This window comes from Diceros bicornis, chromosome X (genome assembly GCF_020826845.1).
Source record: "Diceros bicornis minor isolate mBicDic1 chromosome X, mDicBic1.mat.cur, whole genome shotgun sequence".
Lineage (NCBI taxonomy): Eukaryota > Metazoa > Chordata > Mammalia > Perissodactyla > Rhinocerotidae > Diceros > Diceros bicornis.
Window position 1 is genome coordinate 94343093 of NC_080781.1, and position 27494 is coordinate 94370586.

The following is a 27494-nucleotide window of genomic DNA, read 5'->3' on the forward strand; positions in this document are numbered from 1 at the left end:
ACAAAAACAGGGCCTCTAAATGGCAAAGGGACTTGAGAGAAAACAGCAGAGCTGGCACAGGAGTGCCCAATGATGCTAACCCACTGTGTGTATGCCCTTGGGGCCCTCCAGCCCTTCCCTGGGAGGACCAGAGATATTTCACTGGGTTGGTCGTTGTTTAAACACTGTGGAATGCTGGTCCAATGAGAGACTAGTGCAGCAGAGAGCATAAACATAGAATTTTATACAGTTCTGGCTGCAATCCTATAACAAACAGAAATGCCCACGCATGGTTTTATGTCACTTTGTGAACTGAGTTCAAGAGGCCCTAACTCTAAGTGCTGTATATAAAATAAAAGCAATTAGTGCAGCTGTTACCATTGTACTGTCCAATCAGGAATTAAGTTACAGGCAGAAAATGCAGACTATTTTTCCCACTGCAATTTAATCACAGTTTGGAAGCAGGAAGCTCATTTGTTGCTTCTTTTGTGTCCTTTGCAATGCTTAGCACTACTGTGCACAGAGTAGACACTTGATAAACATGAGAGCTAGGAATAGGGTTCAAGATTCCTGCTTGACAGCCATTAGCATGATCAAAACAGTAATATCACCTTCACTCCCCACCCTCTCCAGTTCCTTTTGAGCCTTTTCCCAGCAAAAGACCCTCTACCCGTCAAGGTAGTCCTAAATCAGTCCTCTCCTCAGTTAGCTCATCAATTGGATTTTCTCTCTGCCACATTTTGCCTTTTCTTGGGGTCAATTGGGGTGCCCCGACTCGCAGGACTAATTCCAGGAAAAATACTGCTGGGAGAAAGTTGGAATAATTTGTTAGATTCTGGGCTTTGCACCCAAGAATCACTGCCCTTAGTATGTATTGTGCTCTTTGTTGTGTGATGGAAAACAAGATTGGTAGGGGCTTGGTTGTGTTAGCAGGAATCATTTACCCTAGAACAGAGTGTACTGATGTGCAATAATTTCCTCTTTGATGTTGCTATTCTTCTGAAACTTCAGTAGTGCAACAATTAGTTCTCTGGCATCTAAGTGTCATTTCTGCTGTACCTCCTCCAATCATGGCACCTTTCCTACCACTCTTAGCACGTGCTTCTTCCCCAGAGTGGTTCCAGCAATGGGCTCATGAAGCTGACTGAAGGGCTGTAAAATTTTACTCCTATCCATTGATCCTTGGTTTGCTCTGATTCTGTGTGAATAGCAATAGTTACTAACATTTATTGAATACTTCCCATGTGCCAGGCAATGTGCTAGGTACTTCACATATGGATCTCATTTCATCCTCACACCTAGCCTATGGCTTGAGTAATTTTATTATTTTCATTTTAACCAAGAGGGAAACTAAAGTCAATAAGCAGCCATTAGAGTCAGGATTTGAGCCCAGGCAGTCGGCCTTCAGAACTCTTGCTGGTAAACACTATGCTATTACTACTCTGAAGTATTAAAATTAGTAGGTGCTCAATAAATATTTGAATAAATAAATGATTAGAGGTCTCTCTTTTCCAAAGGGCTTCCCCCAAGGCCTCCCTTGGGCAGAGTCACATGTTTTTACAACACACTGGCCCATTGCTCTGAGCAGGGTTTAGACAGATGGTTGAGGGCAATTAGGTTGTGCTTGACATTTTCAAGCACAATTGAGTCCCACTTCAGAAAAGCAGAGAGCAGTTCAAAAGTGAAATTACCTTTTCTGGTCTGTTGAATATGAGTTAGCTGTGCTCAGGCAGCCTGCTTACTCTTAGCTACTCTCAGGAGAAAGGCTTAGAACCTGGGGAGTAGGTACCCCAAACCCACAATCTTAATAACTACAATTTCTCATGGATAGAGGTAGGGGTAAGACGGGGGGACACACAGAACTTCAGTCTGATAACATGATTTCTTTAAAATTATTGGGTCACTTAATCTCTATGTGCCTCAGCATCTCCTTTATGAAATGGGAGCAATCTCTCTGGCTTGCTTTCTATTTCCAAAGCAAAATACTGAATCAAAGTGCTTCTGTGACTGCAATAACTCTCTGAAGGCTTAGCTGATTGTAAGCATTGTCTCCAGAACTTGGGGTGTACTGATGCAAAGAGGTGTAATGGGAACGATTCAGGTAAAATAGTAGAGTGGAGAGAGGGCAATGAGGAACTACTGGAGTAGGATTTGCTTGTTGTTGCTAAGAATGTTGCAATGGGAGATTACTATTTATAACGTACTTTAGAATTACAAAGCACTTTACAGCCATTCGTCAGTGCAGTCCTACAAGTTGACATAAGACTAAACGTAATGAGGCCAAGTCTCAAAGAGTCAGCTTAGTCATCTTTTTATCTTGTTTTGGTGTTGGAAGTGTTTTACACGGTAGGCCCTCCCTTACGTGCCCTCCAACCCCAGGAACCGAATCAAATCAAGGTGATTGCCAGTTCTGGATGGCCTAATAATACGCAAATCAAGCATATGCTTAGGAAACCAGCTAACTAGAAGCATTAAAGATTTTTTTTAAAGAACTAGATATTCGATATTTCAAAAAAGGATTGATGCAATAAGATACCACTTCATACCCTCTAGGATGGCTATAATCAAAAAGACAGACGATAACAAGTATTGGTGTGGTGGGATGTAAAATGGTACAGCCACTTTGATAAACAGTCTGGCAGTTCCTCAAAAAGTTAAACATAGAGATACCATATAATTCAGCAATTCTATTCCTGGGTATATACTTAAAAGAATTGAGAACATATGTCCATGCAAAAACTTATGCACAAATGTTCATAGCAGCAATACTCATAATAGCCAAAAAGTGGAAACAACACAAATATCTATCAACTGATGAATGGATAAATAAAATGTGGTATATCCATACAATGGAATATTATTCAGCCATAAAAAGAAATGAAGTACTGATACACGCCACAACATGGAAGAACCTTGATAGCATTATGCTAAGTGACAGAAGCCAGACCCAAAAGACCACATATTGTATGATTCCATTTATGTAAAATGTCCAGAATAGGAAAATCTACAGAGACAGAAAGTAGATTAGTGGTTGCCTAGGGCTGGGAGGGGATGGGGGGAAATAGGGAGTGACTAATATGGGTTGTTTTTGTGGGAGAGGGTGATGAAAATGTTCTAAAATTGATCATGGTGATCAATTTTAAAAGCCATTGAATTGTACTTTTAAAGAGTGAATTACGGCACGTGTGTGTGGTGATGGGTTGTAATTAGTATTTGGGTGGTGAACATGATGTAATCTATGCAGAAATAGAAGTATAATGATGTACACCTGAAATTTATACAATGTTATAAACCAATGTTACTGCAATAAACAGAAAATTAAAAAAAAAAGTATGTGTTATGTGGTAAAAAAAAAAAAGAGTGAATGATATGACACTAAAAAAAAGAATTGCAGTAGTAATTGTGGGAAAGATCAGATTTTATTGAACCATCTTATGCTTACTTTACTGGTTAGTTACAGGTTATTTCTTTTTTCAATTATATATGGGCGTGTAGGGTTTGTAACATTATCTCTTCAGTGCTTGGGGCTTCTAAATGTCTTGATCTGGCCCTACTGGACTCTAGCTACCCATCATACAACACATTGAATCTTTCCCTCTGCCTTCCCCTTCAGAATCATTTGCCCTGTGTCCCACACCTGTCTGGTGATTAGAATGAAAGTGATAAACTAATGAGTATAATGTATAGTGACTGAAGACAGCACTTACATTTTGACAGATGCCTTAACCTGAAAGAAGTGATTAATAGGGAATTGCAGGCCTCATGGCAGGGCCAGTGGGAGAAGTCATTTCGATTAGTGATAGCATTTCAGTTCTCCTCAAATCACACTGTCGGGGGAAGAGGGAGAATCTCCCTCTGCCCTTTTCCTTAAGGTTCTTCTGGCTGGCCAAATAATTAACAAGACAGGTTAGCTGGAGAAAATAATACCAAGTTTAATAACATGTATACATGGGAGAAACTCAGAAATGAGCAACTCGCCCCTCTGTCTAAGCTGCTTGCTTAAGGATTGCAGCTAAAGGCGAGGAACGTGTTGGGGGTGGGTAGTGGCCTGGGACTGCAGAGGGCAGGAGGACAATTCTTTTTAGGGTCATCTATAGATAATGTGGTCAGGGAGAGACAGAGTTTTTGATAAAAGAGGCTTGGTGCCTTTGCTATTGTAACCTCTATCCTACATTATCTTTATAGCCATCATGATAGAAGATCTGTTCCAGGAAGGAGCCACCATGTCAAATTCTTTAGGCAGTTAGTGGGGGAGGTCAAATGTCCTTCAGAGAAAACAATCAAGGTAAAGAGATATATTTCAGGGTGGCCAAATCTTGATCTCCCACAATACCAAGTAGGTACCTACTGAACCTACCCACCCCTATAAGACTGAATTTAAGATTGAATCCAAGGAGGGGCCAGTGTGGTAGCTCTGAGTTTGATTGGTTATTGGCCAGACAACACTGTGTGAGGCATCGTTTTATCACTGACAGATTCTAGCCTTGAAATTGTCACTTTGCCTCTGCCAGGCAAATATCTTGCTTTTCTTTTGTAACATGTATAGAACTCACTACTAGATGTAAAAGATAGAAAACTCTTGTCTTTTAGGCCCAGGCTTGCTTTTGTGGGAGATCAAGATTTGGCCACCCTGAAATATATCTCTTTACCTTGATTGTTTTCTCTGAGGGACATTTGACCTCCCCCACTAACTGCCTAAAGAATTTGACATGGTGGCTCCTTCTTGGAACAGATCTATCATGATGGCTGTAAAGATAACGTAGGGTAAATGTTACAATAGGAAAGGCACCAACAAGCCCCTCTTATCAGAAGTTCTGTCTCTCTGGCCACATTCTCTGGATGACCCTGCGAAGAGTTGCCAGACAATCATTTACATTTATAAGGGAAACCTCCATTTGTAAAGGTATCTCCCTCTCTGTTTGGAGAAGAGAGGGGGCTGAGCTCATTTCTAGTGACTTATCAATGTGGAAGGTGAGACCTTGAGCTACATAATAAACCTTACTCTTGTTTACTGTGCTTTAGTGGTAATCTCCTGTAACTGACTCCCCCCACCCCCAAAATCCTCCTTTGTCATTGGCTGAAAATGATATTTAAGACGAGAATTTCTGCTATTGTGTTGAGAAAACGCAGTGTCCCTTCTTTCTCCCATGTATACATGTTATTAAACTTGGTATTATTTTCTCCTGCTAACCTGTCTTGTTGATTATTTGGCCAGCCAGAAGAACCTTAAGGGAAAGGGCAGAGGGAGATTCTCTCTCTTCCCCCGACATTAGCCATTATTATTGTTATTATTATAATCTAATAACTAAATGTTAGGTGTTGCTAGCTGATAATAATTTAATGTTTTTTGTCTCATAGGTAATATTCTTATTTTCACAGGAGCCTTTAGTGCCTTAAGCAAAGGAACAAGGAGGGGAGTCTTTCCCATCATGAGGGGGTCAGTAGGAGAGAGATTTGGGGAAGCCTTTTGTTACACCCCTCAAAAGAAACTCTGTGGGTTTATTTCCATGGAGGCTGGTACTGTATTTTTATGTCTGCAGCCTGAATGCTTTCTCTAGAGATAGAAAAAGAAAAGTAAAAGATTATTCCAAGTGTTCCTTGTGATCTGGGCAAGTCCAACTGTAGCCAAAGTGGGGAGCAAGTACCCCATCCGGCTCACTCTCCTTCCTCCTCCCAGACCCGGACTCTGTTTTGTTTGGTGTGCTGGTGAGCTGGTGCCCAGGGTGAGCAGTGAGTCAGGTTTCCATGTGTTTGCTGTGTGTCTGTTGCAGTCGTACTGTGTCTGTGCCAGCCCAAACAATTTCTCCGAGTGTTCCCTCTGGTCTTTCTTCTAGCCAACTGCCCCCTCCAAGTCATTCCAAGTCAGTTGTAAAGGACTCCTGGGGCCCTGGGTCTGGATGGCGTTGAGAAACCCTGCAAGCTGCCAAGGTGAAGACTGGGGCCGGGACTCAGGGCCAGGCCTGGGCTAGGCTGGGAAGCTAAGAAATGCTCTGTTGAGGGTGTATAGATTGAGAAGCCAGATGTCCTTCCCAAAGCCCCTGTAGAAATCAAAGGCCCTTTCTGTGCCTGCATGGGGGCCTGGCTGCTGCCACTTTGGCTAGGCAGGAGGGGCCACTCACGCAGCTCTGAAAGCCTGGCTGGGGGGAGGGGGCAGTTGGTTCCCATTTTGTTTGCTTGTTTTAAAGAGGAGTCCGGCCTTATTGCTAACCTTTTACTGAAACCAGCAGCTTAAGTTTTGAAAATTTCATCTCAAAAGAAAACACACACACACATGTACACTATTTCCTAGCTGAGGGTTTCCTGTAATAATAATAATAATAATAATAATAGTAATAGTAATAATAACAATAATAATAATAATTCTCAGTCCTTATAGATACTTTGTAAACACTAGTCCTATGTCCTTTGGTCCAGGAAATATTTTTTGTTCTAAATCCCAGTGCATCAGAGCTTATAGAGTTTTTAGAGACGAGTTAGTGAAGTTAAGCAACCCACCCCCAAACCAATCTGTTTCTCTCTCATTGTACACACCCTGTTCTCAGAAATGGAGAGAGGAAAGGAGAATGCTTCTCTTATCCTTTGCCCTGGCCTGGAGCTTCTGGGCTTTAAGTATGAGTATGTGGGCACAGAAGGACGGGGATGGGGGCTTTCTGACTGCTATTCATCCACCCATCCATCCATCCATCCACTTAATTTACTCATTCAACAAATATATATTGAGTAACCTACTGTGTGCTGGGCACTCTGTAAAGGGGTATAATTCCCTCCATCCCTTTAGTGGGTTCTCCTAGCGTGTTTGGAGCTCCTACCCAGGGTGTTAGTTAAACACTTGAACAGGCTGATAGTTAAAAGAGTAAGGGCTGGTATGGACAGAAGGAGGGAGAGTGACTGGGGTAGTTGCTGAGCGGAGGCATGAAGGAGCTGTAATTTCTCCAGTCATTCAAGATCCATTTTGTTTCCCTCATTGTTGAAGCTTTTTCTACATGTAGATCTAAGAGGGGTGAACTTAGGGGTGATGGGCAGACTGCCCTGAGCCCAAGACTGTACCTTGGGTACCAGTGACGATTCTAGAGCAGAGTGTTTCAACCTCCAACACAGAAACTGAATCCTGGACTGGCTACTGAGGGGCCCTGCCAGCTGCTGGCTCTGAAGTTGGCTTTGGCTCTGGGCTAGATCTGTGGAAGTTGGGGCCCAGGCTCTCACTCAGCAGCTTGTATTGATCTCCAGGCCTCTTTTGTCTCCTCCTCCCCAGTGGAAGCCTCTCCCCCTCTCCCCCTCTGCCTCTCAGCCTCTTCCGCTCTCCTCTGCTTCTAATGAATTGAAATCTCTGAGAGCCGCCAAGGCTCTGGTAGTTTTACAAAAACTGTCCTTGCTCTTTCTGCATTTGCCCAGTCAAGGGTATCTTTGCCTGAGGTCAGAGTGATGCTGTTGGTCCCGGTGATATGATTGCATAGCAACACAGAGCCGCTCGAGAGAGGGGAGGAGGAGGAGAAGGAGAAGGAGAAGGAGAGCAGTGAGGTGGGAGAGACGGAGGGAGAGTGTGCGTACAGCAGCTGTCGGCATCCCTGTCTCAGGGACTTCTTTGCTGATTCACAGAGGCAGCCCAGCCCCGGCCTCCCAGCTCCCAGTTGCCGCCTGCTCCTTAGACCTGACGGAATCAGAAGGTAGGCCACAGAGAAATGATTTCCAAGCCTCGCCCTTTTTTGGCTAGCTGAGGGGAAATGACTGAGGGCACTCTGTTTGTGTGTGTGTGTGTGTGTGTGTGTGTATGTGCCTGCCTGCCTACTGCCTGCATGTGCCTTTGGGGGAAAACTTGCATTAAAAAATGCCCCCAGTGAAGTAGCCACCGCTTGGATTCACAGAGATAAAAAAAAAAAAAACAAAAAAAAAAAGATGCCCAGGAATAGAAACTCAAGCCAATTTGAGCAACTAATGAATAAGAGGAAGGTCCACAGTTTGCTTCTTTGAGAGGAGAGGGGTATTATTTGTTTGTTTGTTTATTTATTTATGTTTGTTCTCAATGACATTCTTTTTGTCCATGGATGGATTTCCTGGTGGGAGGGAAGGGAAGGATTGTGGAAAGCATTGGCTGGAAAAGGAACAGAGAGGAAACGTGGGACCTCAGAGCAGATTCCCTGAACAAATGAGTGTCTGGCCAGCAGATAGGACACAGAAGCACTTCCCTGGAGTAAACTGGGCTCTGACCTAGAAGCCTGGGGCTGAAGGCGCATCCTAATCTCTGCATTTACTTCCTGGCTCAATCTGTCTTCCCTGTTCCATTTCCCCATTGCTTCTTCCCTTGGTTTCTCTTCTACGCCCTTTAATCAGTAGGCACCTTTCTACTCCTGAGAGCATAGCTTGGAGTGCTTTGAAATCGGGCTTCCCTCTCCTAGAGTCAAACACCCTATTCCTTCTGCTCTCCTTACCTTTCCCCAGCATCAGGCCCAACGCCCCAGCCTGGTAAGTGCGCCTGAGACTCTGTGGGTAGTTAAGGCTTATCCTGCCTTTGGCAGGCAGGTAGAGCCAGGCCTCATGGTGTTGGGTCCAAGCAGGTAGCTGGGCTGGGGTAGAGTGGAGAAGGAGGGACGGCAGCAGTAGCAGCTGCCTGCTTCCATTGAGAGCATGGTGCATGCTGTCTGGAAAAGAACATACTTTTGTCTTATGTTTTCTTTTTGATTGTTCAAAAGAACAAAAGCCTTTAAAAAGCTCTATGTTTAGTTTACCTTAGCTTTTGACTTTTCCAAAGGAATACTTGTTTCCAGATTTACCCTCAGGTAAATCACCTTTTAAAAAGGCCCTGTGGAGCCACAAACCTCAGGAGATTTTCCCTCTGGAATTTGGGTGGGGAGATGGTTCCAGAGAACCTTGGGGCCTTCTAAGGAAACCCCCTGAAAAGGCAGTGCTGTAGATGGAAGTTGTAAGTGTCCTGTCCCTGAAAGAAAACTGAGCCTCTCTTTTCCTGGGTTGGCCACCGTCTGCCCTACAGTCCTGCTTCCTTCGAACTATTGCTAGGGGATGAAGGCACATGGAAAGAGCTCCTCTTCCTGTGAGAGTTATTCCCCCAGGCATTCTGCCTTTGCTAAGTAGCTCTGAGCTCCAGGCCAGAGGCCCCTTCAGCTCCGCAATCACCCAAAGGAGGAGAGTGTGGCTTGAAGCAGCAAACTTAGCAAAGGCCCAAGAGCCAGATGCAGAGCGCACATCTGGGATGCGGGACTTTTAACCACAGATACTCAGAAGTTTCTGATGTTAAATCTGCCACAGCGCCAGATAGGATGGGCTCTCACTAATGAAGCTCAAGAAGATATCCTTCTAAACTTGCCAGGGATGCTCACTCAGAGGAAACCCACTCTGTCGAAGTTACACCATGAAACCACATTCCTCTCTTACAAAGGATTCTAAACACACGTCAGCAACTGAAACAGCGAAACAGCCGGTGAGATAAATCTTTCTGGGACAGCATTTACCAAACTGGTGTTCCACAGAACATTGTTCTGAGAGAATGGTGATAGATTATGCTTTAAAATAAGGAGTGGTGGTAGTGGTGGTGGGGAACATTCTACAGTTCAATAATTTTTTGAAAATGCTCCATAATTGAATTCTCTTCTTGGAGAGTCACAACGTGTATAAGTATATTAAAGGCTCTGAGAAGTACTGCTGAAAATAAATCTGTTTAATTTTGTTTAACCCAGAATATCCCAAACTGATTTGATCAGGGAACACTTTTCTACGTGGAAAACACTTTAGCATCTTGCAGACACAGTTTTGGGAATTGCTGCTCAAAAAACAAAAAAAAAAGCTAGAAGAAATTGTCACATGGAAAAAACTCGTAAGATAATCCACTCAAATGCCACATTCTTAAATGTGAAAAAATTGAGAAGTTAATCAAATTGTTCTCCTTCCCATAGCCAATGAATATCTGAGAGAGTGAAACCCTTATCTCCTGACTCTCAGTCCACTGTGCCCAATTGCTGCTTCTCGAGCAGGTTCTCTCCTGTGACGCTAGTCCCAGGAAAATGAAGCAGGTTTAAGGAATAATCCTGTCATTTTGAGCATAGCATTTGTATCTTATACATTTCTTTTAGTATTTTGTTATATCTGAAAATTATGAATTTTCCTTTCAGCATGGGATTTGTTGCATTCTTTTAAACAATGTGTTATGAAAATTTTTATACATTCAAAGAGGTATAAAGAATAATATAAGGAAAATCAGGATTAAGAAAAAATGTCACCAGTAGAGTTGAAACCCTCTGTCTATCCTTCTGTGATTAAACTCCCTCCTTCCCTTCCCACCTCCAAAGGAGCCACTCTCCTGGATTTGGTGTTTATTATTCTCATGCGTTTATTTATCCTTTTACTAACACATGTATGTGTCTTTAAACAGCATATACTACTGCTTTATGTGTTTTAAAATTTTCTATCAATGATATGTATTCTTCTCCAATTTGTTTTTTCTATTCAATGTTACATTTGTGAAATTCATCCATGTTGTGACATGTGGCTCTAGTTCATTCATTTTTCACTGTTGTATAGCATTCCATTTAATGAATATGCCATGATTTATTTATCCATTCTGCTGTTTATAGACATTTAGGCTGTTTCCAGTGTTTGGCTCACAGTTAGGGCTACTATGATCATTCTTGTCTAGATATTCTTATTTGACTGTTGCTATCACATGTATACCTAGGAGGGAATTGTCCCATCACAGGATATGAGAATCTTCACCTCGCAGAGACATTGTCAAATCACTCTCCAAAATGGTTTACTGACTTATACTCCCACCAGCAGTGTATAAAGGTTTCAGGTGTGTTGCATTAATTGGATCTTAGAATTAAATTCTCCCCATGAGGATGCATCTCTGATTTTTTCACTGGAAAATAAATTTTATTTCTCAAAATTACTTGACAGCTAACTTCTCAGGAACATATTTCATTGTTCCGTTTGTAAATGAGGGGGGTGGCCTAGATAATCTCTAAAGTCCCTTCCAGTTTGACAATGTGAGTTTCCATGATTTATTCATTAAGTGAGAGGATCTGAAGCAGAACTTTGGTTTTTGGCTACATTGCAGGAATTATTTTAGGAACACATAACAAGTTTTGGTACCAATGAAATGTGTGTCTTGTCTCTTAGTGTTGTGCTGTCAGGTAGAAAGGCAGTGCTGGGAGAGGGAGAGCCATCGTGCCGGGTTATCTTGGATTGGAGAGAGGAATCTATAGCCCAAGGGAAGAGAGTCTTCTTCCCACTGCCCTGTTCTTTTCCGAGGCTATCATGATTTAAAAGTTTTCCCTATTTTTTAATTTTTTTCGTCCAAGAACAATAAATGCTTGTTATAAAAAATAATGTATATATATACACAAAGTATATAAAGTCAAAAGGAGAATCTCCCTCATACAACTCTCCAGAAGTAGTGTTGCTGAACAGTTTTGTGTATCCTTGCAGGCTTTCTTTCTGTGCATACACACATGTAGATTTTTTAGAAGGTTTTTACAAAATTGGAGTTCTACCACATTATTCTGATACTTGTTTTCTTTTACCTAAAATATATATCTTTGATATCTGTTCAAATCAGTGCATACAGATCTACCTCTTTCTTTTAACAGCTACATAATATTCCATTGTGTGAGTAGCTGCAATAATAGATAAGATCTGATTACTTACAGATGTCACCAACTAGGAATTAGCTCCTTGCAACATTCAATGAGATAGGTCTTTTTGTTATTGCTGTTTTACAGATACGGGGACTGAAGCACAGTAAGATCAGGGAGCTTGTCCAAACCTGTGCTGGTAAGTGGCAGAGCCGGGCTACAAACCCGAGTGTCCTGGCACAGAGCCCACCCCCTTAACTGTCATACTGTGCCACCTCTCTGACATAGTCCACTTAACCAGTCCCCTGCTGGTGGACATTTGAGTTGATTGCAGAGTTTTGCTATTGCAAACAATATTGCAGCAGAATCCTCATGCACTTCTGCGAGTATTTCTGTAGGATAGGTTCCTAGACTTCTCCAGTTTATAGGTGGAAAGAGCTTATTCATTTGTTCAAAAAATATTTACTGAGCTCTGAGGCACTGGGGAAGGTCCGAAGTCAGACTGGGAAAGTTAACCAAGAATTTTACTTCTCACATGTCCTAGGAAAGTCATTTAAATGCTCTGTAGGGTTTGCTGGGTGGGTGACCTCAGACCCACTGCATCCTCTCTGTTCTTAATTACTGTGTCTTTGGCTGGGTAGCAGCATGACTGTCATTGCTTGGGCTCCCACCTGGTGGCCCATAGCCAAAATCTTCTCTACTTGCTAGGGGTCACTGCAATGCCTCAGAGCCTGGGTTCTAGAATTTACAGAGGCAGAATAGTGTAACAGTGAAGAACTTGTATTCTGGGACACATCTGCCTGGATATGCTTTCCATCTCCTCATCTCATATTCACAATATCACTTTGAACAAGTTATTTACTGCCTCTGTGCCTCCATGTTCTTATCTGCACAAGGAAGACAACGATAGTAATTACTTCATAGGGTTGTCGTGAGGATTATATGACTTGATATGCAGACTAATCAGTATGTAGAGTGATTAGTTAATACATGTAAAACATGGAATACAGTAAGTTTTAACTGCTATTATTTATTTGGCTATAGAAAAGCTGCTATACCAATCTTTCCATGAAACAGTTGAAGACGTCCATGGCATTTTGGTGAGAAGTGGGGAGGGAGGGAGGAAGTAGCTGTTAAATAGCTAATATATTTACATGGTTCAAAATTCAAAACGTACAAAAGGATATTCAGTAAAAACTAAATCTCCTATTGGCGATACAGGGCTTTTGTGGGTGTGGGTAATTATTCTATTTCTCCACCCGAGCAGCAATTATATGAGGATTTGCTTTATAATAATTCACTATATTTTACACATATGTTTTATGCACTTTTTTGTAGGTATATTATATTTCTCAATTTTAAAAAGAGGGAAAATAGGGGCCGACCCGGGGGTGTAGTGGTTAAGTTCACAGGTTCCACTTCGGTGGCCCGGGGTTCACAGGTTTGGATCCCGGGCACGCACTGACGCACTACTTGTCAGGCCATGCTGTGGTGGCGTCCCATATAAAGTGGAGGAAGATGGGCATGGACGTTAGCCCAGGGCCAGTCTTCCTCAGCAAAAAGAGGAGGATTGGCATCGGATGTTAGCTCAGGGCTAATCTTTCTCACACAAAAAAATAAATAAATAGAAAAAGAAGGAAAATAGGGAAAAATCCTAAAGGAATGGAGGGAATTCTCCCACCTCTGTCTAGTAGCCACTTGGTTCCCTTCTCCAAAGGTAATCAATGTTAACAGGTTCTTTTGTATACTTCCAAAGATATTTTATTGTATATATAAGCGCATATTTTCCTTTTTTTTACATAAATGTGAACTAACCACCTTAATTTTTTTCTTTTTACTTAAAAATCTATCTTAAGAGGTCATTCTGTATCGGCACATAAAGAGTTCTTAATTCTGTTTTTAATAGCTGTATAGAATTCCATTGTATGGATACACCATTATCTATTTAACTAGTCTCCTAGTGACAGACATTTAGGTTGTTTGCAATTTTTTGCCATTTCAAGGCTTGCTTCAAATGCTAACATTCTGCACACATCATTTCACATAAATGGAAGTAAAAATGTATATCCAAAGCCTTTCTATTTGTGCCTCCTGGGATTTGTACCTACAAAATTGAGGACCTGTACACTTACCCAATTGGAGTTCAATTCAATAAATCAAATTAGGAAACATTCACTGAGTGCCTGCTCTGTGCCTGGCACTGTGTTAAAAAAACATGTGGGATAGAAATATCAGGCATGGACCTTGTCCTCCACGAGCCAACAATTTCCCTTTCATGCTGGAATCCTGGTATTTCCCACATGTTTTTAAAGCTTATATCTCTGCCCAAGAAAAATAATGTTTCCCCCCTGAATCCTCCTGGAAGGGCCTGTGTGTGGCTTTGAGAACCAGGAAATGAGTATTCCTGGTGGCAAAAAGCCACAGCTTGGTATCTAGCAGGATCCTTAGGGATGACCACAGAAGAGTTGTTCCACCCTGTTGGGGAAGAGGGAGAATCCCCTTCCGCCCTTTCCCTTAAGGTTCTTCTGGCTGGCCAAACAATTAAAAGACAGGTTAGCAGGAGAAAATAATACCAAGTTTAATAACATGTATACATGGGAGAAACCAGGGAAACTGAGTTTCTCAACACAATAGCAGAGATTCTCATCTTAAATACTATCTTCAGCTAAAGACAAAGGAGGATGTTGGGGGTGGGTGGTGTTTTGGGATTTCAGAGGGGAAGAAGACAATTTACATGAAGAGGGAAATGTAAATGTTTGTCAGATTAATGCTTTGCAGGGCCCCCTATAGAGAATGTGGCTGGAGAGACAGGAATTATAGTAATCGAGAGTACGTACATTTAAGTCTTCTTCTTCCATCCTGATAAGAGTTTTCACAGATAAGGTCATCCCCCGCTCTTCCCACTACACAGAGGGAGATATCTTTACAAATGTAAATGTTTGGTAAACAGAACTTTGTTAAGAATGGGCTTAGCGAGGACCCTGCCAGTCTGTCTATACCCAGAGTTAAATTCCTTTAGGCAGTTTGGGGGAGGTCAAATGTCTGTCAGAGAAAATAATCAAGGTAAAGAGATATATTTCAGGGTGGCCAATTTTGATTTCCCACAACCCCAAAAGCATCCTCCACACTACTCCGTGTGTCCAAATCTTCTCTCTCACCTTAGCTCAAAAGCATCTCTTCCAAAATACATCCTAAATCCCTCCAACTTAAGGCGGACACTTCCTCCTCTGTGACTTCTCAAGCATGATTTCTGTGTCCCACACAAGGTACGAATCATTTTCTCCCTTAAGTTAGACTTTTTTTTTTGTTTATATGTCTTATTTCCTACACTTGACCATTTGAGGACCAAGTCAGATTCATTTCCAATTCCTCACAGCCTGTGCGAATTAAAAGGAGGAATAGGAAGAGAATCAGTATGTGCTGGTAGTAATATGGGACAGGATAGAGACAAATAGAGAAGCAGAAAGAAGAATCTTTGTGTGGAACAAAGCACACAAAAGAGTCAGGAGGCCCTGGTTCGTTTGTGTCTCAGCATCTTCATCTGTCAGATGGGATCATAATTCTGGCTGGGCCAACCTTACCAGGGTGCACTGAGGATCAGGAGAAACAGTACAGCAGGCTGCAAAAGCATGCTATACAAATACAGGGAATGCTAGTGTTATGCGTGACAACTCTTAAACATTCACATTTTATAGGTTAGCAAACCAGCATCTAGAGTGGTGAAATGACTTGAGATCACAGTCGGTGGCAAAGTCTGAAAATAGTAGAGGATAGTCATGCTAGGACCAAAAGGAGCTTATTCCTTTTCTTGCCTGCATTGGGATTAGAAGATCTGAATTCTCTGACTCCTGGGTTTGTTTTATTTTTGTTTTGTGAGGCATCAAGTTGACGTCAGGTCAGTAGAGGAATGGGAAGGAAGGAAGGTAATCTGTAGAGAGGTGAACCTCAAAAGAGAAAAAGAGACAATTCATAAAAGAAGAAATATAACTGGCCACTAAAAATGTAGGAGAAAAGTTGAGCATCTTTAGTAATTAAGGAACTACAAAGTAATTCTCAAGATGCCATCTTCACTTACAAAATTGGCAAAGATATTTTAAAAATAAGAATACTCACTGTTGGCAAGTGTGCTGGGAAACTGGCACTCTCTACATTGCTGTTGGTAGTATAAAGCAGTCTAACTTTTTTTCTAGGACAATTTAGAAGTATGCGTCACAAGCCTGAAATTGGTTCGTACTCTTTGATCCAGGAATTCTCCCTTCTAGGAAATTATCCTAAGGAAAGAATCACAAATATGCACACAGCTGTTCCTTGCAGTGTGACTTATGTCTAACTGTTAAGATAAATTATGGTATATGCATTCAATGGAATAGTATACAACAATGATTACAGCTAACATTTATTGAGCAGTGTACTATTGCCAGACACCGTGCTCAGTTATTTAAAAACATTATTAATTTTAATCATTAGAACAATTCTATGAGGGCAGTATCATTGTCATCCCCGTTTTGCAGATGAGGACACTGAAACTCAGAGAGATTAACTTGTGCCAGGCCACACTACTAATAGGTTGAATAGTGTGGATTTGACTCTGGGTCTGTCTGATGCCAAAGCTCATGACCTCAACCATAGCGCTCTATCACCTTTGCAGCCATTAGAAATCATGGTTTAAAGGAAGAGTTAGTGACATTCTAAAATGATCATGATATAAACGGCAAATGAAAAAAGCACAATACAAAATGATGTCTATCATATGATGACATTTCTATTTTAAAAGTGTGTGTATATATTTTTCTTAGAAAAACTATTATAAGGCTTTATACCTATTAGTAATGGTTATCTCTGGGTGGTAGTATTGTAGGTTAATTTTTATTTTCATCCTTATGATTTTTTATATTTTCCAGTTTTTCTATAAAGAACAGTCATTACTGGAGTAATCAGCAAAAATAAAAATGTTAATATAAAAAGAGTTCTCAAATCAAGCCTTCATGCTTATAGCACGCCCATAGCAATACTTCATTTTTTATCTGAGTTACTAATTCTTTTATGTTGGTGTTGGACCAGAGGGGAGCCATCTTTTCAACCATTCTTGGGGAAATCTCTTTGGAGATGAGGAGCTATGTAGCTGTGTTCTCTAGGGACTTTGGCTACAATAAAGTGTCCTTTAGACCATAAATTCTTGCACCTGCGTGATCTGTAATAGTCCCCAATCTTTGGATCATGGACCCTTAAGGAAGAGGGAAAGGTACTTACTGCAAGGAGTCCACAGATCTTTAAATGTATAAGTATTTTTCTCACTCTTTAAGTACTAAAAGTACAGCTACTATTGTAGGTATGAGTGGGTGAAGTGAGATTTTTTTTTTTTAATCTTAAGTGGCCTTATACCCAAAATGTTGGGAACCACTGAAATAGAGACTAAAAGTGGTGGCTATTTAATCATCAGCATCAGTAACCAAAGATGCCCACTTCCTGCCCTTTGGATCAAGGTTTGCATGTCTTTTCCCAGCACTAAAAGATATCACTTCTATCATTTGCAAGCATTGTTTTTGCCACCCATTCTCATTGCTCTTGTGTACATTCACTAAACTGTCAATTGGTTTGTACATCTAACTTTTTCACTCATATCTTCCTTTTCTAAGCTTACCTCCTGACGTCTAAAGCTGAATATGTCTCAAGCATAGCTTATTATGGAACACTGCCCTCATCCCCTACCACACCATATTCGCTCCTTCTCCTGTCTTCTCTCTCTTGCTGTTGGCAACATTATCCACCCAGCTCCCAAATTAGAAATCTTTGACTCCTTCACCTCCCTCACCCTTCGCATCCAATTGATCACCGAGCCCAAGGTATTTCACCTCTTCAGTGTATCTCAAAGCCATGCTCTCTGCTCCATCCTCGCTGCAACTGCCTGCCTATTATAACAGCTTTTCAATGGGTTCTTCCCCTGGGAGAATCACTCCACAAGGCAGCCTGAGGGCTCTTTCTAAAATGCAAATCTGGCTGTGTCACTCCCCTGCTTAAAATTTCAGTGCTTCAGTGTCTATAAGATAAAGCCTAGAATCCTCTGCTTGTCATTCAAGGCATGGCCCGATCTGGCCACAGCCTCATTTTCCAGCCTTGTCTGCTACTCCCCACAAGGCACCTACCTTGTACTCTGATCACACCATACATTTTATTTTCCTGCTGTTTGGAATGTTCTTTTTTGTTTTATCTTCTCTGCCTAATGACAATTCGATTTCTCTTTCATGACTCACCTCAAGTATATTTCCTCTAGGGAAACTTTTCTTGACGTGACCAAGTAGAACTCACCTTATTTATCCCTTCTCTCCATCCCATAAATACTTTTATTATTAATGCAAGTAACACTTTATGGCTTGATTTTTCCCATGTTTACTCTCTCTGTATGTGAACTCCTCAGGGGCAGGCACTATGTCTTTTTCATTTCTGTACCTCCTAAACTCTAGCAAACTCTAGCCATACTGAACTTACTGTTCTCTGAACATGCTATGCTTTTTTGTAACATCCACCTTTGCACAGGTGGGTCCCTCTGCTGGGAATGCCCTTCTCCCTTTCTCCCCTTCTTTGCATAGGCAAACACCTACTCATCCTTCAAGACTCATCTCAAATGCAGTCTCTCTGAAATCTTTGCATGTCCTCAGATAGAGCTAGTTGTTCCCCACTCTGTGCTCTCCTAACCTTCTGGTCAAACCTCAATTATAGCATTTGCCACATAAACATTTTGTTATATAATTATCAGCTTACATGACTGCTCCCCCCATCTCCCCGACCTCCATCCCCAGGCTGTGAGATCTCAAACACCAAATCATCTTTGTGTCTCTAGCCCAAAGCACAATAGATAAACAATAAATACTTCCTTCATCAATACAGAAAGTCTCTTACGGTACATAGTGACCTGGGAGAACTATTGGGTAGTTAAGCTTTGAATACTTATTTACATAACTGGTCAAGTCACCTCTGGGTAAGTGCTGGATTCATAGGCTTTTCTAGGTCTTGACTCTAAATCTCTCCCTGTTACTCTTCCAGGTGTTTATGCTCAAAGGTCGGTGCACTGCCCATCCTCACCCCCCCATGAGCCTTGGTTCTGATGCAACCTATGGTCATGCAGGGATGCCCTTACACCCTCCCACGATGTCATGAGTGGCAGGCAGCTGACCAGTTCCGTCACAGCAGCAGCCTCCGAAGCGCCTGCCCCCAGCCTCAGGTAAGATGCCGATAACAAGACAAAGACCTGTGGAAAAAGGTGGACACAGAATCTGTGTGTGTTCTTGTGGGTGTCCATGCTTCCTAAGGTTCAGGGGCACTCTCCACAGACATGAAACCCCTTGAATAGCATGGGGCCTCCTGGCTCATCTCTTGTCATTCATGAGGCCTTTTGTGGGGGGCATGAGGCAAGGAATTGTGTTGGGCTGAGCAAGCCAAAGGGCCCACAATGGCCGAAGGGGACTGGTTCCATGTTAACCTCCCACGAGAGGTCCCAGAAAAGCATGATCCTTCAGGGCAGGGCCTAGGACAAGGCAGGACCTTCCTTTGCCTTGGTTTCTCTGTGGCATACCTCATATTCTGCATCTGTAGAGTGTTCTCTCTCCTTCCATCAGCTCTTCCTCTTAAGTCCTTAGTCTTATTGTAGCTCCTGGCTCAGCCCCACCAAGAATCCCCTGAGATTCATATCTTCCCCTCCTCTCCCTCTCCTCCCTTAGGAGTGGAGTGGGGGTGCTGTGTGTGCCTGACTGTGTATGTTGGTAGGTGGGCAGAGGATCTGTGAAAGGCAGTAATCCTGAAAGGGCATCCCCCTTTCCTGACAATAAGGGAGGTCCACGGAAAAGTTGACTGGACAAGGGAGAAGCATAAGCATACTTTGGCTTGCCCTACAATGCTTTAGGGTCCAGAGGCCATGCGGGGGTGAGAAAGTACTATGTCTCCTAGTATCTCATAGATGGGCTGTGGTGCTGAGTTGCTGCTGGGGGTGCAGACAGCAACTGAATATACAGGGAGGGGAAAGGAAGAGAGAAAGGCAAGAGGGATGGAGAATGTGGATGCTGGTGAGCCCATTTTGGGGAGAATAATGAGAAAAAGTCAAGGTCTAGAGAAGCATAAGATCCTGGTCCTCCTGAGCTGTTTTTCCACATCTAGCCAGAGAGAAATTGCTGTCTCTAACATATTCTTATGGCCAGCGTCAACTTAGAGCTCCCCAGTGCACCTACCCCTTCGCCAGAGTGGGACTTTCACAGGATCGAGGGATTGAGAAGCCTGGGCCCTTCCAAAGGCCTTTCCCTGCTCATTGTCCACCCCCCTCCAAGCTTCACCACCTAGGCAGAGGGACCTGAGGGCTTCATTTTGTGATTAAGAATGATGAGACCAACCCCTCTCTTCTGCCGCTGTCCAGTTTCTTCTCTTCCTTCCTTATGGCCTTGACTTTGTCTTAGAAGTTTCAAGAGATAAAGAGAGAGCCCTGTGGGGAATGAGGGTGAGACACCAACATCTTGGCCACAAAAGCCAGAAGTAGAAGGCCGTTGATAGGGAAAGAAAACAGTTACTATTCGTTATTTGCCTACGGTGAGCCTGGCTCTGCTAGGGGGACTTGTGAGTACAAGGGGGAACTAGGAGGGGAGAACAGGGTGACGGAGCCAAGTGGGGAGTTAGGACACTAAGAAGAAGGCTGGAGGGAATGAAAGGCTAACGTGGGTGGAGCCCAGCTCATCATGGGCGCTTTCCTCAGAACAAGGACAACTTGATTGTGGCTGGGTCACAAGGGACCATTTCTAACTCTGGGGCATTCCTAGTCCAGGGGACTCTGTGAGACTAGCTTGAGCCCAATTATCCCAGCATAAGCAAAGCTGCGACCCAGAGCTAGAGCCACTCCCTGCTCTTGGCCTGCCATCCCCTGCCATCCCCCATCCACCCCAGATGGCTCCACCTCAGACCCCCAGAAAGGGGCAGGCAGCTGCTCCAACTATTCCTGTAGGTGGGCCTCAGCATGGAAACAATGTGGAACTGTGGAAAGCCCAGAAGACTCTGTGGGAGATAAATGAGGATGGGAACACAACCCTTTTTGGTAAAAATGAAGTGTTTTCTCTCAGTGCTGAGGGTGGGAGCCCAGCTCAGGAATGTTAACCTTTACCCAGGCAAGTCTGCTGGAGAAGGAAAAGAGTAGTCACTTCCAGAAGGGGCCTTGCCGCTTAGGCCAGTGGACCAGGGCAGCACAGGCAGGGCACAGGAGCCTCCTTGGCACTGGACCCCCGCACGGAGCTACTGGGCTCCAATTTGCCCTCTCCCTCCCCTGCAGAGGTCCAAGGGGATTGGACCATCCATTTCCCCTGGCCTTAGAGTGCAGTGAGAGGTCTGTGGGGATATGACTCTCCCTCTACCCGTCTCTGCCTCCCCAAGGCAGGGCAGAGCACCCCCTTTTTTTCACAGTGGGCTCGGATGAATCTTCTGCTGCCCAGCTTCCTGATCCTGCTAACCCATGGCTCTGTCCCCAGGTGTGCCACATGCATTCCTCACTGCCTCTGAGGACACTTACTTAGTCAGGACAAGGCTTATTTTCAAGCCCATCCTCCTGCTAGGCCTTGAGGAAATTGCTTACCAGAGATTTGTCACCAAAGTGGTCTGTTCCTTTCCTCCACCTCAGGGGAGGGGTGGGCCCAGAGTCAGAGTGAGTCCTTTGTGTCTTCCATGGAAAGGGAAAATAAATGAACAGAAGCTACCCTCTACAGGCCCCTCCTCAGCACCATGGAATGCCCAGTCCCACTCCCGCCATCCTCACCAGCCTGGGAGGGCTCTCCTGGCCCCGGTGTGGCGGGCCCAGTTGGGAGCAAGCCGGAATTCCCCAGGGACAAAGCTCTGATTCACAGGCTGAGCCCTGACATGGCCGCCCCCTCCAGATTCCTGGGGGGTCAGTAAACAAACAGGGTGACAGCTCCCGCCTCCTGGCCTGGCTCAGTGCTCTGCCTGCTCTCCCTCAGGGAGCCTGCTCAGAGCCTGTCAGGACTCTGCCTGCAGCTCACCAGGCACTGAGTCCAGATTCGTGCTGAGGGATAATCATGGAGCTGCCCAATCCTGCAACGGAGTCCCCAGGCAGCACAGGTAGGGTCAGCTCACGGGGACACAGAGTGACTGAGTTTAGAGCTTTGCCCCAGAGCCTGGCTGCTCCCTCACTTCCCTTCAATATGTGGCTGGGAGCTGTGGTTTTAATGGGATGATTGGTTTTGTAAATTGCCTGGAGCATCTTGTGGGGAGGAAGTATAGTTTGGAGGGAAAGGGAGACTAGAGGAGTCTCGGCCCCCAGCAGGACCCTGTCCTTTCCACAGAAGGCGAGCAGGTAGACAAGCAGGCAAGCAGGTGGGTTTCCCCTGGGTGGAGCAACACAGGCTGAGATTTCCTCTTCCACACTCTCCTTCCCTCCACCTCCTACTGCCCCTGGCTGGGCAGTCCTGGCACTGTGTTGGAGGTAGCTAACTTCTTAAGGGCTATTTGGCACAACTTTCATTCCCCTAAACCCCACAACACCCCACGAGCAAGTGATGGGCTCTGAGCTTGAGGGCCCAAGGTGAGACTTTGGCAGGCTCCACGGTTGGTCACCTTAGCTGCCGACTCTGGTCAGAGTCCTTTGGAGATCAGGATCCAAAACGCTGCTGTAGCCCTTTCTCAACCCGTGGAAGATGAGCAGTCCTCTTTAGGATTATTTTCAGGCTTCCCGACTGTGGTGGGAAATGCTGGTGGGAAAGAGGGATAGGGGACACCAAGGCCTAGATTCATCTGGGAAGTAGGACATCTCCACTGATAGCTCTCTGGCTGGTCTGATTTCTCTCTGAATCTTTATGGGATGACCCCTCAGCTTTCTTTTCCAGAAGGTTGGGTAAACTGTGGGACCCTGCAGCTCACCTTGAACGTTATGGTTGCCAGTGTTTGGGCAATTGTGAGCAGCTCTTGCCTAATGCAAGTACTTCCAGGATCTCGTCTGGGCAAAAGTCCTGGCAGAATTTACAACAATAAGACTGACAATGATAGTAGTCAGCACTTATATGTGACCGACCTGTGCCAAGAGAGGACCTTGCAATGAACAGAGCCAAAGAGTCTTCTTTTATCTCGGCCCCCTCCTTCCCACTGAACACACCGTGGGGCAAGCCCTTCTCTCCCCTTGTTCACACTCGTCTCACCTTGGCTTGGTGCAGACCTGCACTCCAGCGATTGCAGGATGTCTGTATTTCTGTCCAGGTTAGAGCTGCTGCCACCACCCTTGCGCCTCCTCAGGATGGTGCTGGGGTTTCCTGTCTAAGCCCAAAGCTGTTCAACGGGTCTGTTGGTGCCACTGGACCCCTGGAACCACCAGCCATGAATCTGTGTTGGAATGAAATCAAAAAGAAGTCTCACAACCTCCGGTAAGGCCTGGCCCCTTGAAACGGGCCTGCAGGAATTGGCTCAGACAGTGTTGGGCTCCTCTTGCTGCTGCAGCTCATCATTCTCCTCTCAGCCTGTGTGTCTCTTTCTCGTTAGCCTCACCACCCACTTCTTTCCTTCTCTGGCACCGGGGAAAGAACCCTGGGTCAGAAGTCAGGAGACTTGGATTTGAGCCCCAGTTTTAAGTATCTGTGTCACCTTGGCTAAGTGGTTTGAGTTATCTGAATTTTAACTTCCACTTATTTTTGGATTTATTTTAAGAAAAAAAAATGAGCGGAGGAATAACACCTGTCCTAACTACCTCATGATGTCATAGGCATTCAAATAAGATAGGAAAATACTTTCTGACTTCAAAGCACTGATGTATAAATGAAGGATAGGATTACTCCCCTCTCTTCTTCTCATAACTGTCCTCCATCTTGGTAGATCTCATCTGCTCTCTTTCCTATCCTTTTATCTCTCTACTCCCATCCATTGGTTATCAGCCCACTTATTCCTCCCCAAACTGAGGGCAAATCAGTAAGAGCCTGAAGGCAATTTCTTTCTTTTTTTTTTTTTTTAACAGTTTTTATTTTGAGGAAGATCAGCCCTGAGCTAACATCCATGCCAATCCTCCTCCTTTTTTGCTGAGGAAGACCTGCCCTGGGCTAACCTCTGTGCCCATCTTCCTCCACTTTATATGGGATGCCGCCACAGCATGGCCTGACAAGCGGTGCGTCAGTGCGCTCCCGGGATCTGAACCCGGGCCTCCAGCAGCGGAGCGTGCGCACTTAACCCGTAAGCCACGGGCTGGCCCCTGAAGGCAATTTCTTTTTCTTTTTTTTTTTTTTAGAGAACAGTATTTTTTTTTTATAATTTTATTTATTTATTTATTTTCCCCCCAAAGCCCCAGTAGATAGTTGTATGTCATAGCTGCATATCCTTCTAGTTGCTGTATGTGGGACGCGGCCCCAACGTGGCCGGAGAAGCGGTGCGTCGGTGCGCGCCCAGGATCCGAACCCAGGCCGCCAGCAGCAGAGCGCGCGCACTTAACCGCTAAGCCATGGGGCCGGCCCTGAAGGCAATTTCTATAGGAGTTGTTCCTCTTCCCCCATGCCCCTGCCTAACCCCGTCCCCCCCTCACCACACTCTTTTTCTCTCCACTCCCTATCATCAAAGACCAAACTCCTGGCTTCTGGTGGACTCTGGTGGCAATGAGGCAGTGTGGAGAAATTGAAAGAACGCAGGCTCTGGAGTCAGACAAACCTGAGTTCAAATCATAGCTCTACCAGTAACTTAACTGTGTGACCTTGGGCAAATTACTTAACCTCTCTCGGCAACAGTAGTGCCAATCTCAAAAAGTTGCTCTGAGAATTAGTAGAAGCAAAAATTTAGGTAAAGGGCTTGGCTCAGGTGGTAAGGAGGCAATGAATAGTTATTATTGTCTGCTAAGGGGAATGGGCTTGATGGTTGCACATAGCCCATGGGCTGGCCTCCAGCTTCCTAGCACTTGGACCTCAGCTCATGGCTCATTTGTAGGGGGAGGCAGACAGAGATGATTATACTGTATATATTTTTCTCCTTCCATATGTCAAACTTCTAGCCTATGTTGCTATCATCCTTTGGGACCCTTGGGCTACTTATATTTGTGTGCGTTGTCATACATGTGGGTGCCCACACTCAACCACCTGACTTGCCCTTTCCACTTACTGCATCCTCTCCTGCTCAGAGGGCAGGCCCTGAGAAGCCTCTGTGCATGAGCAGTTTGGCATGACTTGAGTTCCTCCAGGGCAAGAGGGCAACCAGACACTGTCACCTCTAATGCCCTTGATCAGTTTCCTACCCTTCCCAGCCTGATGCTGGATACCCAACTCAACTGACCTCCACAAAGTGTTTTAGTACTGCGCTCCATGCGGAGGTGCCTCAGGAGCCTCTGTGGGTGGGTAACAGGGAGGACTCCTGGCCTCCACCCATTTCAACCAGAGCAACACCTCTTTAATCTGTTTAGTTGGCCCTCTGTAGCCCAAGGTTCTGCATCCGCAGATTCAACCAACCGTGGATCGAAAGGCCTATTTATACCTAACACTTTCAGACTTTTTTTCTTGTCATTATTCCCCTAAACAATACAATATAACAACTATTTATATAGCATTTACATTGTATTAGGTATTATAAGTAATCTAGAGATGATTTAGAGTATACGAGAGGATGTGCATAGGTTATATGCAAATACTGCACCATTTTATATAAAGGACTTGAGCATCTGTGGATTTTGGTATCCCTGGGGGTCCTGGAACCAATCCCCCGTGCATACCGAGGGATGACTGTGTATATTAAGGTTCCACATAAATATTCGTTTGGGAAAAAAAATGTTTTGCCACTTAAAATGAAGATTGAAAATCACTGATCTTACTCATTGTTTGCAGTGCTCGCCTAGAGGCCTTCTCAGACCACAGTGGAAAGCTTCAGCTCCCTCTCCAAGAGATTATTGACTGGCTCAGCCAAAAGGATGAGGAATTATCAGCTCAGCTGCCCCTACGAGGGGATGTGGCCCTGGTACAACAGGAGAAGGAGACACACGCGGTAGGTTAGAATTATGGAGGCTGGGATGTGTAGCCTCTCAGTCGGGAAAGGCTCCCTTCTGCAATACCCTGACAGACACCCAGCCTCTGCTTAGACACTTAAAGTAACAGGAAGCTGTATGCAGTCCTACAGGTCTGTGGATAGCACTCCACAGAGTAAGTCAAACCTTTCCTTTCTATTCCTTTTATCAAATATTGGCCTCTCTTAAAATCCTGACCTAATTTTTAATGGGGACATGGAAAATGGACATAATATGATATTAAATGAAAAAGCACAGGATGCGAAACTATGTACAAGTGGATCTCAACTGTATAAAAATCTACATAGATGTGTGTGTATGTATACACACATATAAAAACATAGAAGGAACTGGGGCCAGCCTCATGGCGTAGTGGTTAAAGTTCCACCCACTCCGCTTCAGCAGCCCAGGTTCGCCGGTTTGGATCCCGGGTGTGGACCTACACCACTTGTCAGCCACGCTGTGGTGGTGACCCACATATGTAGTAGGGGAAGAGTGGCACAGATGTTAGCTCAGGCTAATCTTCCTCAGAAAAAAAAATAGAATGAACTATATCAAAATGTTCACATTGATAAACTGTAGGTGATGAAGTTAGAGTTCTTTTTAATTTTCTTCATACTTTTCTGAAATTTCTAAGATTTCCGAGATATATATTACCTCTGTAATCAGAAAATAACAGCAGATGTTTCTTAAAAACGACTACGGAATGCACTGGAAGAAATGACAATTATGTGATGTGACAGAGGTGTTAGCTAATGCTACAATGGCAATCACATTGCAATATAAATGTATCAAATTAATATATTGTACACCTTAAACTCACACAATGTTATATGTCAATTATATCTCAATTTAACAAATGAATACAGAATGAAATACAATACAGCAAGAAAATAAACAAACTATTACTGCGTGCCACAGCATGGATGAATCTTTAAAGACAGTATGTTGAATGAAAAAAAGCCAGATACAAAATGAGTACATACTGTATGATTCCATTTATATAAACTTCAAAAATGGGCAAAACTAATCAGTGGTGTTACAAGTCAGGATAGTAGTTACCTTGCTGGAGAGAAGGATGAGATAGTGACTAGAAGGAGCCGTGGCGTGAGTGGGCCTTCCAGAATGCTAGTGGAGTTCTGTTTCTTCATCTCAGTACTGGTTACAGAGATGGAATCACTTAGGAGATTCATTGAGCTGTACACTTTTGATTTGTGTACTCTCCTCTGTGTATATTTCAACAAAAAAATTAATTAAAATTTTAATATAAGTCCTGCCCATCCCGGTTTTGATGTCTCTAAGCCCCTTACAGGAGACTTCCTGAATCTTCCAGAGAACCAAGATTCCCAACCCCAAATTCCCATGTTTCTCTCTACCTTGTGGCATAGTCAGGCCCATTTCATACTAAATAGACCTTCCAGTGTCAGACTTATTCTTCTGCCTATAGGGGGGACTGCACCTCTTTTTGTCTGGGTAGCCCAAAGATACATGACATTGCCAAAGGATCAGGTTGCACTGAGGAGAAGGAAGGTTGTCAATTACAGGATGGAATTTAAAGCAATTGAAAGACTGTCCTTCCCTGTCGACCATGTTGCTAAACCTTACAGGCCTTTATGGAAGATGTCAAGTCTCGGGGCCCCTATATCTACTCTGTACTGGAGTCAGCTCAGGCCTTCCTGTCCCAGCACCCATTTGAGGAATTAGAAGAGCCTCGTTCTGAGAGCAAAGGTGGGTGGTCTTTTTCTCTTTCCCCTTCTTCTTGAGCTATGAACCACTAAACACCTTCCTGCCCTCCCCAAACTCATTTTCTTGGCTGTTATCTAGAAGGATAGTTTTCTCCTAGGAGTCCAGAGTTAAGGAAGAGCAAGGTTCATACTGCAAGGAAAAGCAAAGAGAACAGAGCTTGGAGCAGAACGAGCGTGTGGCCCAAAGTTGTA

At 44.0% G+C, this 27494-nt stretch overlaps 1 protein-coding gene across 4 annotated transcripts in view; it reads left to right on the top strand.

Moving 5' to 3' along the window:
* Positions 1-7322: 7322 nt before the first annotated feature.
* DRP2 (dystrophin related protein 2) overlaps positions 7323-27494 on the top strand; it is a 40631-nt gene continuing 20459 nt past the window's right edge. The window contains exons 1-7 of one of the 4 annotated variants that reach the window (XM_058536335.1): positions 7323-7643; positions 9302-9412; positions 11709-11760; positions 18603-18780; positions 22794-22957; positions 25382-25538; positions 27165-27285. In XM_058536335.1, coding sequence (XP_058392318.1) covers positions 18664-18780; positions 22794-22957; positions 25382-25538; positions 27165-27285 — 559 coding nt within the window. In that variant the 5' untranslated portion in view covers positions 7323-7643; positions 9302-9412; positions 11709-11760; positions 18603-18663. Of the gene's footprint in view, positions 7644-9301; positions 9413-11708; positions 11761-12586; positions 12662-18602; positions 18781-22793; positions 22958-25381; positions 25539-27164; positions 27286-27494 lie in introns of those variants that run through there. The other 3 variants (XM_058536334.1, XM_058536336.1, XM_058536337.1) reach the window with 3 other exon arrangements.